Source organism: Impatiens glandulifera, chromosome 2, assembly GCF_907164915.1.
Source record: "Impatiens glandulifera chromosome 2, dImpGla2.1, whole genome shotgun sequence".
In the NCBI taxonomy this organism is placed as follows: domain Eukaryota; kingdom Viridiplantae; phylum Streptophyta; class Magnoliopsida; order Ericales; family Balsaminaceae; genus Impatiens; species Impatiens glandulifera.
In genome coordinates, this window is record NC_061863.1 from 13,977,212 (window position 1) to 13,994,284 (window position 17,073).

Here is a 17,073-nt window from a genome sequence, read left to right on the forward strand (position 1 = left end):
TCCAAAGTTATAGCTGAGTTTAGAGAGGAAAAAAACTCATAAATTTATTTTAATTTTTTTGTTTTGTTGATACATTTGTTAATATTTACTTAATTCACTATAATAGTTTAAGTTAGAAAAATATTCTCTTAAATTAAAGTGAATTTAAAATTCAAAAGAATAAAATTCAATTAAACTATGTTGTTATAGTAATGGCACATTTAGACTTATGATTTTGTATTATTAACTAATTAAAAGTTTATATAATCTCTCATTTATTTACTCACAAGTATAGATATATATTTAAAAATTGACTCAAAATTAATATAAAAAATTAAGATAAATAAGTTTATATATATTTGAAATCAAAGAATTATATAAATAATAATTATTTTTTAAAAATATATTTTTTTATATATTAATATTTTTAATAATTATTTAATTTTGTTAACTGTAAATTAATAAATATATTTTAAAATTATAATTATGTGTATATATATTAATAATAATTTACATATATAATTTTAAATTATTTATATAATTGAAAAATTATGTATAAAAAATAGTTGAAAAATTATTCATTTAAAAAATTAATCCTTTACAAAATTAATTAATAAGAGAAGATATTAAAATAAATTTAATTATAATAATCAATTATTTATTTATTTTATTTAAATAAATTGTTTTTTAAATAAAAAAAATAGTTGTTACTAATTTATTAAAATATTTTATAATATTAAATGAAAATAATTAAAATTTAACTAATTTAAAATATATAATTAAAAATTTTTAATAAATAAAAGTTTATTCATATTAAAATAAATATAAATATATTTTAAATTAATTTTAATACAAAAATAGAGAGAAAGAAAGTATGATAAATTAAAATTAGAAATAACTATATAATTACGTAAGACAAATAGATTAAAAAATCAATTTTTAATAAAAGATATATTTAAATAAATAAATTAAAATTAGAAATAACTATATAATTACGTAAGACAAATAGATTAAAAAATCAATTTTTAATAAAAGATATATTTAAATAAATTTTTATTATATATATATATATATATATAATAGTTAGGAATAAAGACATATATACCCCTGGACACGGACACGAGAAAGATAAAGCTTTTTTTACCTGTCATCCTATAAATAATTGCACATGTCACTGTAAAGTATTGAATAATTTTTTTCTTCCTTAATTTTTTATTATTAAAAAAACATTTAGTTATTTTTTTATTTTTTATTATTAAATTATTATAAATAACTTTTTTAAATTATATAATTATATAGATTTTTGTTACATATATAAATTTATTATTATATATATTAAGACGGTGTTTGATAACTTGACTTATCACTTAATTAAATATATTAATTAACTTATTTAATATAAGTAGGTTTGATAACACATATTTATAATCATTTATTAAGTGAAAACAATGTAAAAATAATAAGTTCAAATATAAAACTTATTTTAGAAGAGAGAAAAAACTTAACACGTTAATCTAAAAATAAAATCATCAAAAAAACCCATATATCCTTTCAAATTTATTAAAATTACTGTTATATATTATAAATTCGTATTACTTTTCCATTTTTTTTTATTTTCCTTATCATAATTTATTTAATTAATTTTTACGAAATACATTTTCAAATATCAAATAAAAATATAATTATATATAAACTAATTATAAAATAAAAAATAAGATATATATATATATATATATATTATTTCTTATATTTATTTATATATATATATATATAAATATAAAGTCTATTAATTTTCCAATTTTTTCACATTATTAAACAAACTTCTTTTTCTTTTGTGGATAAATATATTTTCTTTTATTATTCTCTTTTATATATATATATATATATATAAATTATCAATAAAAATATAATTATATCTAAACTAATTATAAAATAAAAATAAAAGAAATATATATACATTTTATCCCTTATATTTATTTATATATAAATATAAAATAGTATTAATTTTTTAATTTTTTTTATTACGTTAATAAATTATAATTTAATATATACTAGTTAATAAAATATAATATTTTTTTTTATTTTTTTTATTTAATATATTAAATTATATACTTCAACATATTATATTAAGTTTATTAACTAATATGAGTAATATATAAGTGTATATATAATAGTCTAGATGAACACTAGATGTATTTGTTCAGATATTAGTTTTAGATATTATTAAACCAACAAAAATATTGAATACTTAAATTTTAGATGTTCCTGTTTGTTAATTTAATTTTTTATTTCTTATTATTTAAGTCATTAAATACTTAAAATCCAGTATTCAGATCTTAATTTTAAATTTTATTAAACACAGAGTTAATTTTTTTTAATTTAATATATATATATATATATAACATTTTAATCACTAGTGACTTAAAGTTGTCATCAATACTGTTCATATAAATTTCACAAGAGTAAACACAATTATTATTTTTTAATATTTTTTTAAACACATAAATAAAATGTGTATTTCCTATAACACAATATAATAAGTGTTTTTATTCTAACTAATTATACAAATTAATAAGTCTAAATGATTTTTTTTTCTTTAAAATTTATTTTAAACTTTTGTGATATTATTAAATATTCATTTGTTGATGTGTTCTAAATTATTTATTAAAATAATAAAATTGAAAAAAAAAATATTTTTTCATTATATATTAATAAATACATAATTTTACTAAATAATTTAATTTTTAAATTTTTTAAACAAACTAAATTATTTAAATAATGAGATCACTATTTAAATAAAAGATAATTAATAATTTTCTCCTTAAACCTTTCTTAATTCAGTAATATATATTATATTATCAATGTTAATTAATGTATTTATAAAAACAATAAAATGTCACTGGTTAATTTTACAAATTAACAAATTTATACACATTTTTTACACCATAATTTCACAATTTTTAACTAATTTTCAATTCATAAAATTATTTCAAAAAAAATTCTTTAATAACTTATTACAAAGGATTGAAATAAATAATTAATTTGGAGGTATAAATTGAATTCCAAATAAAATATCTGAATTATTTTAAAATAAAACCCAAAATGTACAAATAAATAAATGAATGAAATAGGTTAACGAAATTTGGAAAATCGAGAAATTGAAGACGTTGGACGAATAGTTAACGAAATTTGGAAAATCGAGAAATTGAAGACGTTGGACGAATAGCTCGAGGTTGGGATTACTTTATCATCTCTCGGGAGGAGCTCTAGGGAGAAAGAGGAGAACTAAAACAATCGTCATTAACAAAAGCTCTAAGTTTTTTTTTTTTATTCTTGAGTTAGAAGCTTTAGTCGATAGTGAGAATCATTGGAGCTTGATCCTGAACTCATTTATAACATGTGGAAGTTTTTATATAACTTCTATTCATCTTGTAATACAATAATTTTAGGAAACCCGATTTGAAGAAAAAAATATGATTTCATGTTCTAGCTCGTTATTGTTCGTTTTTACAATTTCATATAGTTCTAAACATACCATGTGAACTTGAACTATCGGGTTATTCTAGTCCACCTTTTAGAAAGAAAAGAACTTAAATCAAAATACTTAAGAGCATTGTGATATATTTATACAAAAACTTTTAACCTGAGTATACAATAGAACTGTAAACAGTCAAATGAAATTCAATCCACAAAACAATTTGATCTATGAACAACGTCGTTGTGGTAAAGTTCGTAATGCCAGAGAAATCATTACCGCATGGCATAGAGGGGGAGGTCATAAGTGTCTATACCGTAAAATCGATTTTTTACGGAATGAAAAAAACAGATTTGATAGAATCGTAATTCAAATCGATAATAAGAAATTAAATGCCCAAATAAAAAAATTTGGACTTTCAATTTAAGGTCTTGTTCTCGGTCGTTGGGTTAACTAGGCTCCTTTAGAAGGTTCGATCACATTGGCATCCCTGATGTTAGTGTGAAAAGAAAACATTTGGAGTCAGGATTTCAAAAATTAAAAAAATGACCTTGTGTAGGTTTCGATCTTTATGTGATAGCTCGTCTTAGGCTTGAATTCGTGTAGCTAGGTTGTTGTTGTTGTTTGTGTGGTGACAATTTTGTATTTATTAGGTGCAAAGGTGAAGAGTTAAATAGTTATTTTCTGTATACTTTCTAAAGACCCACCAAAGCACGAAAGAAAGAGAGGATCATGACAATGGAAGAAAGTCTACATTTTTTAAATCTATTTAGCATAATATTTTCTTAACTTCTTTTTGTCACTAGAATGATTTTTATTTTATTTTATAGATAAATCCATAATGAATTTGCCGGAATGGAATAATGGAAATAATCGATCAAAAAGAGAAAGTGAAAACACGCATTGCCTTAACTTAGTCTAAATCTCATTATGCTATACCCAAGATAAAAGAACCCTATATTAACTTTATACAAATGGATGACTGAATTTGATCATGACTGGAGAAGACAAAGAAAAACTACTACCTGCAATTTTAGTTGTGTCGCCTGAAAAACGATCGAGGGCCTTGACCATGACTTATTTTTTGACCTATTGGTAACAAGATGACAAAATATATTTTTCTTATTCATCTCAAATGGATTTTTACAATTCTTTATAAGAAAGCATAGACTCTTCATATGCTTGACTCTTCAAATAACAAAATAAATTATTCTGCATATTAAATAGTTCCCACCAAAATCTCTTGGGTATCTCACTCACCCCTAGTTATTACTCTAAGATTATTAAACATCAAAAAAATCAAGTACTTTATTAATTTAAGTTTATTTAACAAATTTCCCCCTTAAACTTAAATATTCTTCCCATCTCTCATTCCAATCAGCCTTTTACAACTCTCCAACAATGTGGTCGGTAATGACTTGGTGAATATGTCCGCGGCTTGAGCTCGACTTTCAACATGCTCCAGCTCAACCTTTCCTTCTTTGACTTGTTCTCAAATGAAATAAAATCAGACGTCAATGTGTTTGCTCCTTCCGTGCTTAACTGGATTCTTTGCCAACTCGATCGCCGACTTATTATCAACTCGAATCACAGTCCCTTCATCTCGGATCACTCCCAAATGCCTTATTAAATTTGAAAGCCATACTGCATGACACACACTCCAAGAGGCCTCCACATACACTGCCTCGCAGGTCGACAAAGTTACAATAGGCTGCTTCTTTGACAACCAAGTAAAAGCCGTATTTTCGAGTAAGAATACATAACTTTAAGTACTTTTCTGGTCATCAACATCACCACACCAATCACTATCAGAGTAACCCACTAATTGGTAGTCATTTGATTTTGAATAGAAAATACCAAGTGAAAGAGTTCCTCGAACATATCTCAGAATTCTCTTCAAGGCCTTCCAATGTGTATAGCTTGGATCCTCCATGAATCTGCTTGTTATCCCAACACTCAACATTAGGTCGGGTCTCGTGCTTCTAAGATGTCTTAGACTTCCGACTAAGCTTCGATATCTCCCAACATCAGCTCGTTCTCCTCCATCAAACTTTGAGAGTTTAGTGCCTGGTTCCATTGGAGTTGAAATTGGGTTGCAGTCCTCCATTTTAAACTTCTTTAAAATTTTAAGTGCATACTTGTCTTGGGATATAAAAATCCATTCCTTCGACTGCTTCACTTTTAGGCCAAGAAAATATTTCATCAAATCTAAGTCTGTCATCTCGAACTCCTTCTTCATTACCTCCTTGAACTCCTCAATTAGTTTTGTGTTGCTTCCGGTGAATATGAGGTCGTCGACATAGAGAGCGACCACCATCATATCATTTTCTGATTTCTTTGTGTAGAAGGCATGCTCGTACGGACATTGCTGGTACCCGTTTTTCTTGAAATACTCATCAATTCTCTCATTCCAAGCACGAGGAGCCTGCTTCATCCCGTAGAGGGTTTTTCTCAATCTCAGCACCTTCTTCTCATCACCTCTATTCATATACCCGAGTGGTTGCTCGACGTACACCTCCTCCTTCAGTACTCCATTTAGAAAGGCTGATTTCACATCCATCTGTAGAATCGGCCATTAGTTTTGAGCAGCTAACGAGATCAGAAGTCGGATTGATTCCATTCTCGTGACAGGAGCAAAGACTTCATCATAATCGATTCCCTCCTTTTGTCTATAGCCCTTCACCACAAGTCGAGCCTTATAACGCTCAACCTCTCCCTCGACATTCATCTTTTTTTTTGTACACCCATTTACTCCAATGAGTCGAGTTCCTTCAGAAAGGTCGGTTAACTCCCAGGTTTTATTACGTTCAATTGCCCCAATTTCTTCATCCATAGACGATCTCCATTTATCGTCTTGTACAACTTTCTCAAAATTCAAATCTTCTGAGTTAGCGAGAAGACATAAAATGTGAACTTCATTTGTAGTGTCATATATCTCCCGTAGACTTCTCATTCTGGGCTGTAGAGGTTCGGATTCATCTTCTGAAAGCTCGGTAGTTGTTGATATCGGAGGCATAACAACCTCTGAACTTGTTTCTTCCTCAATCGGGTTACTCCAGTTCCATGTCATTGATTCCTTCACGTGAACATCTCGACTCACCACCAATTTCTTATTAATAGGATCAAACAATTTATATGCCTTAGATTTTTCATCATACCCGATAAATATGTACTTCTTGCTCCGATCTTATAACTTTGTCCTATGCTGACTTGGTACTTGCCCATAGGCCACACTACCGAATACCTTGAGATGAAAGACACTCAGTTTCATACCACTCTAAATCTCTTGAGGCGTCTTCTCTCCTAGCTTTGCATGTGGACATCTATTTTGCACATAGACTGCGCACTGCACTGCCTCTGCCCAAAACTGTTTCGGCATATTCTTTCCTTTCAACATAGATCGAACCATATTGAGAATAGTTCGGTTCTTTCGTTCTGCTACACTGTTTTACTGCGAAGAATATGGAGCAGTCAAGAAACGCTTGATTCCATGTTTATCGTAGTATTTGTTGAACTCGTTAGAAGTGAACTCACCTCCTCTGTTAGATCGGACTGCTTTGATAACTTTGTTTGTTTCTTTCTCCACCATCACTTTAAATTTCTTGAAGTTTTCAAACACTTCTGACTTCTCCTTCAGAAAATAAACCCACGTCTTTCTTGAAAAATCATCAATTAAAGAAAGGAAGTATCTCTTACCACTAAATGATTCTAGAGTTATTGGCCCACATAAATCAGTGTGAATCAGTCTGAGTTGCTCCTTTGCTCTGTATTCAGAACTGCTTGGGAAAGAAGTCCTCGCTTGCTTCCCGATCAGACATTCTTCACAGAACCTCTTTTCGAATATAATGTTAGGTAGTCCAAGAACCATCTCCTTTTTCTCCAGCTCGTTCAATCCCCTGAAGTGAAGATGACCGAACCGATAATGCCACTTCATGGCCTCATCCTCTAGATCAAGTTGCATACATTTATCTTGAACTATTTTAAGCTCAAGTTTGTACATACGATTTTTCTTCATTTCATTTCTACCTGGGCAATGAGTCTCCCAAGTTTATCCTTCAGCTGCATTTCTCGGTCCTTCATTATAGCCGAGTACCCTTTCTCCATCAACTGTCCCTTGCTCAATATGTTGATTTTGAGATCAGGTACGTAGTAAACATCTCTCATCTCTCCGATTCCCCCATTTTTCTGTTGATACCTGATCGTTCCTTGAACTTTGACGGCTACTTTTGAAGCATCGTCGAAAGAAATGGATCTAGACTCCACCTTTGAGAGTATTTTGAATAAGCTCTCGTCGCCGCACGTGTGGTTACTTGCACCTGTATCCAAATACCAAAATGAGTTATCAGAACATCTTGGCTTGATCTCAGTTTCTGGAATTTTTATAACCAGCAATAATCCTTCATCTTCTTTCTCAGCAAAGAAGTTTGTCGGTTCCTCCTTTTTTCTTCTCGGATCTACAATATTTGGAAATATGACCCAGTTTTCCGCAATTGTAGCATTTTATCGAGTAACAATTTTTGGCAACATGCCCATTCTTTCCACAGTTATAACACTCAATATTATTGTTTGAGTTTGTCCGGTCACCCCGAGCTTGACCTTTGTCATGCCAGTTTTGTTGGCCGACTTGCTCACTTCCTCGTCCTCCTCTTCCTCTACCACTTAGGCTTCTGCCTCTTCCTCTGCCTCTGGCACTCTGAGCATAGAGAACCTTCTCCTCTTTTATTGTCGCCTTCTCCTGGAGAGCCTGTTTAAGAGACTCCCCCTTCTTGTTTTTCCTTCTTTGATCATGCGCTTCTAGGGACCCAACAAACTCTTCAATGGTGAGTGTTGATAGATCCTTAGATTCCTCTATTGCGCACACAATATTTTCGAAACTATCTGTCAATGACCTCAGAATCTTTTCAACAACTCGGTTTGATGAAAAACTCTCACCATTCCGATTTAGTTTGTTCACCACGGTCTCCACTCGAGTAATGAACTCAGATACGCTTTCAGACTCTTTCATCCTCATGTTTTCCAGATCGCCCCTTAGGGTTTGAAGCCGGACTTGCTTCGCCCTTTCGTCTCCTTTGTTTGCTATTTCGAGTGTATCCCATGCCACTTTGGAAGATTTTGCGTCAGCTATCTTCTCAAAGCCAGATTTGTCGACAGATCGGTATAGTAGATACATAGCCGCCCTATCTTTAGCTCGAACGACCTTCAACGCGTTCAACTGGGCATTTGAATACCCACCTGTGTTCTCCGATTCCTCATACCCAGTCTCGACCACATCCTAGTTATCTTGGGAACCAAAAAGGACCTTCATCTGCACCTTCCAGTTGTCGTAGTTGATGCTTTTTGTCAACTTGGGTAGCGAGATGTCATTGGTTAGACCTGTCATTTCTCTCAAGTGTTTACACTTAACACACACACCTCACAAGGCTCTCGATCGCTCTTGTTTTTCTCTCTCGGTCATCGCACACCGCGGCGTTCTCTTTTGAAACTAACAGGTTTTCTCACGCTCACCTCACACACAATAGCTCTGATACCAATTTGTTGGTAACAAGATGACAAAATATCTTTTTCTTATTCATCTCAAATAGATTTTTACAACTCTTTATAAGAAATTATAGACTCTTCATATGTTGACTCTTCAAATAACAAAATAAATTATTTTGTATCCCACTCACCCCTAGTTATTACTCTAGGATTATTAAACATAAAAAAAACTAAATACTTTATTAATTTAAATTTATTTAACATGACCAACAAAACTCAATAGTGACTAAGTACCTATCATTCCACCGAGAAGAGTCAATCAGCTATTAGGTGCTTGGCTTGCCATTCCACAGAAAAAACAAGGCCACCCAATAGAAGGAAAATCTATCCAACTAAGGCTCTCATTTTCGACCTCTAGCTTGGTTTCTAACTGAAAATTCAGGGCATGACCTTGATCTCGACCGAGTGTTATTTTCCATTTGATTAATCGTTTGTCCTAAGAATTAGTAAATCATTTGACTGAGGGATCTGGACATACGAACGGTCATCCGACCACGAGGAGACCTCGACCGAGAGACTGAACCGTCCACTTGATTTTATTTATTTATCTATTTATTTAATTTTAGTTTTCTTTATTTTCTTCGTTTGAATGTTTTATTATTGGGCAAATTACCTGAGCGGCCCTCAAACTATCTCGATCGCTCACTTTTGGCCCTCAAACTAATTTTTGAAACAAATCGCCCCTTCAACTTTTATAAAGGTCACCAGTGGCCCTTCCGTCAACTTTTTAGTTAAACCTAACTGTTTAAGTTTAAAATATTATTTTTTTATATATTATCTTTAATCTTATATTTTATATTTATATATATAATTATTAAATCGCTTATATATAATATTATATATATATATATATTATTAAATTTTATATAATTATTAAATCTTTTATATAATAAATAAATAATATATATATATATTATTTATTTTTATCTATATATATATATATAATTTATATATATTATCTTTAACTAATTTATATATAATATTTATATAATATATATTTAAAAAAATAATTTAAGTGTTAAAAGTATTTGATTAGTTAGAAGGTTACAATTACTTTTAATAAATTATTTTTAATATATATATATAACAAAGTTTTAAAATAAATTATATGGATTATCCATAATCATTAATTATATATATATAAATAAATTTATATAATTTATATAATATATATTTTAAAAAATAATTTGAAAGATTAAAAGTAATTGAAACTTTCTAAATACTCAAATACTTTTAACACTTAAATTATTTTTTAAAATATATATTATATATAAATTAGTTAAAGATAATATATATAAATTATATAGAGAGAGATAAAAATAAATAATATATATATTATTTATTTATTATATAAAAGATTTAATAATTATATAAAATTTAATAATATATATATAATATTATATATAAGCGATTTAATAATTATATATATAAATATAAAATATAAGATTAAAGATAATATATAAAAAAATAATATTTTAAACTTAAACAGTAAGGTTTAACTAAAAAGTTGACGGAAGGGCCACTGGTGACCTTTATAAAAGTTGAAGGGGCGATTTGTTTCAAAAATTAGTTTGAGGGCCAAAGTGAGCGATCGAGATAGTTCGAGGGCCGCCCAGGTAATTTGTCCTTTATTATTTTAAAAAAAAAACTCAAAAAATATGAAACATCTAAAAATAAAATTGCTAACAATTTTTTTTTTTTGTTAAGGACCTGTATAGATTTTATTAACATTTTAATTCTCATTTCAAGTATTCTTTCTGTGTTCCTCATTGTTTACAAGTACCTACTTTACCTCACATTACATTTAGTATGTTTGAATTTATTCTTAGACGAATATTTTAAGACTTGATAAATAAATGAGGTATAAATGATATTTTTTAAATTGTCAAATGTTTAAAGTATAGACCGTGATTTAATGAGCACGCGAGACATAGCGCTGATGCCCTTTATAGCGTGTAATTAAGCACTCATTAATACGGGATTGAATCCTCTACTCCTCCAAAACCTTCATTTAAAAAAATATTAATTACACGTTTGCCCCTCTCCAGAGGGAACATGGGAGTAGACAATCCCAAGTGCATGAATAAAATCTTTAAATCCAATTCTAAACACGCAAACATATTTTTCTTTTCATTTTTCTCGAGAAACAAATTAGGTGGCGACTTTTAAAATCAAAACTAGTTTATATTTTTATTAAATCCTTGTTTTTTATTCATCATCTTACTTTGGGCAACACAACCTCCAAGAAGTGTCATTTTCTCGCCTCATTTTGTGTTATTCGAGAGGATTTTACGAGAGGATTTTAAGTAAAGAAGTTTAATGAATTCTACAATTAAAATGTACTCGAATTCGAAAAAAAATGAGACAAGACAAAAACTTTTCCAGAAAGTTGATTTTAGACTTTTACACTATTGTGTCATACAAGACTTTTAACTTATTTATTTTAATTTAATTGTCATATATAATTAGTATTATATTTTATAATCTTAGTTATTATTTTTTTACTTACCTTCTTTTTGTTTTCAGTTTTTCTCGTTAACTATTTTAAAATTTCAGTTTTTAATGTACTTTTAAATAGAAAAGAGGTCACTCTTTTTAAATGTTTTTCTTATTTTTGTTAAAGTTCCGGTCATTTTAAATTGATTATTTCTCTATAAAAGGAATTGTTTATTAGTACCTTTATTATTTCAATTTTAATTGATGTACAATTTATTTTTTTTTTTTATAAAAATATTAATTTGTAAAACAATAATCTAATTATTTTTTTATTAATAATAATTTAATTGATTGATATTTTTAATTCATATGTAAACTTTATCTAAAATAACTTTATTTAAAATAATAAAATAATTTTAACTCATTAAAATAATTTAAGTGATAAAAATAATATAATTTAAAAAGTGTTAAAGAAAAAAATGAGCTAGAAAACTATAATTAAAAAAAAAAAAAACTAGACTAGTTTAGTTCGTTAAACAAACATGCTTTTACGTTGGCGGGAATGAAAGAGACCATAGTTTTGGATGACGTCATCACCCCAGATATACGTGTCTCTTTCTTCTGATTCCTCATATAAAAATGTGCAAAAGTTTTGACACGAAAACATCAAATCACTTTCGGTGGAAATATGGAAGAGGAGAAGAAACAGCTTATCGGAACTTCCGATGTCGGTAAAACCGACTCCGACCAACAACCATCCAAACATGATGATGTTCTTTCGCCGCCTTTTGCCCCGATCGGTGGAAAGTTAGAACAAACCCAGTCCGACGATTCCGCCGCCATCGACTGTTTCTACGAGAAAGTCTGTAAGTTGTGTGAATCTTCGGGAATCCCTGTTATTGAGTAAGCCCCTTTCCTTTTTTGTCACTAATGTGAAACCTTTTACATAAGGGCATGTTTGATTTCAGCTAATTTGTTTGTTAGTAATACATGCATTTAGGTTATGATTGTTATTGAATCAATGCATGTTGTTTTCATAAGAGGGGAAAGATTTAGAACAACCAAATAGAGCTTATGATTGTGTAATTTCAGGGAAACCAAGATGGATTTGTACAAGCTTTACAAGGAAGTAATTGAAAGAGGTGGTTTTCAGAAGGTAACATCTCATCTAACAATAGAAATCAAATAAATTGTTTGTTTATAGATTTCTTACTAATATTAAACAATAAAAAAGGAACAAATTTCAATAAACATAGTTTCAAGATTTATATCTTCAACCCCTGAAATTTAATCAAATTGTATCATCATAAGGGTAAAATAGTCTTTAATGTATTTCCACGATTATAGTTACCCATTTGATCAAATCAACTATATTCTCATTTAGTTTATTCACACGGTTGGATCGGTTGGAAATTTTCAAATAATCTCAAACAAATCGACATCATGTAATTTATCCCGGCATCAATCACATAGTATAAATATACCCTTTTATGTCTTTTTAAAAAAAAAAACTAATTTTACAAAATCTCAACCAAACTGATTATTTTCAAATAATCCTATACCTAGGTACTTAAGGGTGGGAAATGGAATGAAGTAACATCGTGGTTCAATTCAAGTTGTAGTAGTAATACAATATCAATGGAAGCATCTGATCTACGAAACATATATTCAAACATACTTTACAACTATGAGCAAATTTATCACTATCGGTCTCCAAAGAAAGAACACTCCACAACCACAAACTTCTCAACCGTTGCGAAGAGGAAGTACTCTGAAATTTCTTGCTTACCAACAACATATGATAATACAAAGACGACGACTACTATTCCTGCTACTACTACTACTACTCCTGCTACTACTATTCCTGTAAACAAGAAAAACAGTCCTAAGAAAACAGAGGAGAAGTTTAAACGCGAAAAGGGTGCTCCAATGTCTCCGCGAAATGCGTATCAAATGTATTTAAGGATTGAATGCGTTCGACTGAAAAATATGCATAAAGATGGGGAGGATAAAACATCTGGAAATCAAAATTTCAGGGATATTGCTATTGAATCATGGAGGAATCTCAGCCAGGCAGATCGACAGGTGAATTAAATCATAAAACCTTGTTTGCTTGATTGATGAAAAATGAATTATTTGGGTTAAATTAGTATAGTATTTTTGTGTTTAATATTTTTATATGTTATAACAATTAAAATAACCTTAGTTTAGTTTTCTTGAATGATTTGATTATGGAGATAGGAGGTAATTTGGGTTATATCCAAATAACCCTTCATCAAACAAGCACGTGTAAATTTTCCTTCAAAACTATTATAAAAGCACTCGTTTGATGATTATTTTGATGTTAAATGACTAAAATATCCTTTGTATTAGGGTTTCTCAAACAAGACCTTCAAATTCTTGTTGTTATAACTGCCCCTATTATTATTTTTGTTTCTAGCCATATGTAGAAGAGAGCAAGAAGGATAAGGAAAGATTCAATGAAGAAATGGCTGCCTATCAGAAGAGTAAAAAGAAGAAGACAGAAAACATTACAAGTGAGAAGAAGACAGAAAACATTCCAAGTGAGAAGAAGACTGAAAACATTACAAGTGAGAAGAAGACTGAAAACACAACAAGTGAGAAGAAGACTGAAAACACAAGTGAGAAGAAGACTGAAAACACAACAAGTGAGAAGAAGACTGAAAACACAAGTGAGAAGAAGACTGAAAACACAACAAGTGAGAAGAAGACTGAAAACACAAGTGAGAAGAAGACTGAAAACACGACAAGTGAGAAGAAGACTGAATCATCTTTGCAGCAGAAGGAGGACGATCACGTGATGAAGCTAGACTCAGTCCCGAATGAATCAGCATCAGCAGCGGTGGATGATAAGTCCATGACAAGTGAGAAGAAGAATGAATCATCTTTGCAGCAGAAGGAGGACGATTACGTCATGAAGCTAGACTCAGTCCCGAATGAATCAGCATCAGCAACGGTGGTTGATGAGTCCATGATAAGTGAGAAGAATACTGAATCATCTTTGCAGCAGAAAAAGGAGGAAGATTACGCCGTGAAGTTAGTCTCAGTCCCGAATGAATCAGCATCAGCAGCGGTGGATGATGAGTCCATGATAAGTGAGAAGAAGACTTCATCATCTTTGCAGCAGAAGAAGGAGGAAGATTACGCCGTGAAGTTAGTCTCAGTCCCGAATGAATCAGCATCAGCAACGGTGGATGATGAGTCCATGACAAGTGAGAAGAATACTGAATCATCTTTGCAGCAGAAGAAGGAGGAAGATTACGTGATGAAGCTAGACTCAGTCCCGAATGAATCAGCATCAGCAACGGTGGATGATGAGTCCATGACAAGTGAGAAGAATACTGAATCATCTTTGCAGCAGAAGAAGGAGGACGATCACCTGATGAAGCTAGACTCAGTCCCGAATGAATCAGCATCAGCAGCGGTGGATGATGAGTCCACGACAAGTGAGAAGAAGACTTCATCACCTTTGCAGCAGAAAAAGGAGGAAGATTACGTCATGAAGCTAGACTCAGTCCCGAATGAATCAGCATCAGCAGCGGTGGATGATGATGAGTCCACCATTAAAATGGCGAAAAATGCAGAACAAAGTTCATCCTTGTTCCAAGTTACTTGGGATGATGGCCATGGGAGCCTTGATTTGACATAGTAGTAATTCTCCCATCGGTGCTAAAGTTGCAGAATTTTGGCACGGTTGTTAATTATATGGTTAAAGCTTTCCTCTTAGACTTGATCATCTTTTCGTATGGTTTCTTGTTTTGGCACTTAAAACTAATTAAGGAATGTACATAGTACTATGTTTTTTTGTTTAAGAAATAAATGATAGACACTGTTATGTATAATATAATCACTAAGATCGAATTTGCTTTTGGGGTTTCCATTTGTTTTATTTATTTTGTTACATACTTCCTCCATCTTATAAAGTATATATTGGTTTCAAGGAAAATGTTAGGAATTTGAATTTTGAAATCAACTTTTTCACTATCTGAATTCATTCTGAGAAAGATTATTAATAAGTAAAGTCTCAAATTGAATAATGTCATTTAAAACTAACATGTTGAACCTCAATTAGGCAAATTCATAAAGAGAAAATCAAGATTAAACTCGTTCAAAGACAAGTGAAAAGATTCCAAATTTAAAATTCCAGAGTCTATTACACTTTGTATTTTCCTCAATATAATTACCAAATGCTTAGATTAGTTTGAATCAAATTCACCCAACCCTAGACAACTTATAGAACTCTAACCCAACAAATTTTCATCTCATTTCATCAATTAGACCATAAGTTATAACCCAAATTTCAGCAAACTTCCAGTTCACCAATTTTTGTAACACTTTTTAGTTTTTGATTCAAATGACATTATCAAAATTCCAAATCAATCCATTAATCTAGACTTTAGTAAAACATATCTATCTCATCATCTAACAATTCAAAAACCCATACCCAACATTCATCAAAAACTCATTGTTTTACTTCAAAACAAATCTAGTACAAGATGAACTAATAATAAACTAGAAAATCATTGTTTTCAACTAGGGTTTTTCCTCAAAATTGCAAATTCCTGCTATACCCATTGATCTCGCCCTCCTCTGGCACCAAATGGTTGTAAAAACGAGCTCGAACCGTTGCACCTTTTGTGACCTCCGTGCGTCGCGGCTAGCCCTACATCAATCATGTCTGTTTTTTCTTTTTCTTATTTGTTTTTGTTAATCTCACTTCTTCAATCTGTTTCCTTCTTTTTTAATTTAGTCCCCCATTTTCTCTTTTGTATAATTAAGATATCAAACTTTCCTGACTTGTTTGGCTGATGAGCTTTGGTGATTAGGCCCCATATGCAATGAGAAATAAAAATACCATTAAAACCATTTATTTATTTTAGTAAAAGAAATTATATATGCACGATAAAGTTACCAATTTAATTAATTAATTTATTTATTTTTATCACATTTTAGATGAACTTATAATGATTATATATAGCGTTAGACTAAGGCCCGAGAAAAATTATAAGTATAATGAAAATATCGTACCGCAATATATTAAAAATATTGATTTTTTTGATATATCAAAAACAGATAAGGTATTAAAATATGATACTAATACCGAAATTATTGATATAATAAATGTACGAGATTTTCAAAATTTTGGTATATCGATATATATACTAAAATAATATTTATAAATTAAAAATATATACTATATTATAATTATAAGGAAGTGAATAAATTTATATTAATTTAAATACAAACATAATTTTTTAAAATTAAATTCAAATATAATATTATTAAATATATACCTCCATACATTCTATTTTATCAAATATAAAACTAATTTTATTTCATTATAAAGAGTTTGATTTTTTTTTTCAAAATAAACTTAATAGAATTTAATATGTTGCTAAATTCTTTTAAGACATAAAACACAACTCTCGAAATTGTATTATCAATTTATAATTTTTTTAGATGCAAATGCAATTAACGACCATTCTGAATCTCACTCTCTTGCTTCCATATTACTTTACTCTAACTTAAAGTTTATACTTATGTTTATTTTTGTTAACTCCAATTTTTATAATTTAATTTAATTGACTAATTTATAAGAATGTTAGATTTAAAAAAAAATATTT

The 17,073-nt window shown here is 29.5% G+C and overlaps 1 protein-coding gene across 1 annotated transcript; it reads left to right on the top strand.

The window, feature by feature from the left end:
• The first annotated feature begins 12,116 nt into the window (after window positions 1-12,116).
• Window positions 12,117-15,098, top strand: LOC124924379 (silent chromatin protein ESC1). The gene is made up of 4 exons (XM_047464423.1): window positions 12,117-12,331; window positions 12,521-12,584; window positions 12,995-13,513; window positions 13,869-15,098. The coding sequence occupies exons 1-4, from the start codon at window positions 12,117-12,119 to the stop codon at window positions 15,096-15,098; spliced, it is 2,028 nt and encodes a 675-aa protein (XP_047320379.1).
• Window positions 15,099-17,073: the final 1,975 nt, after the last annotated feature.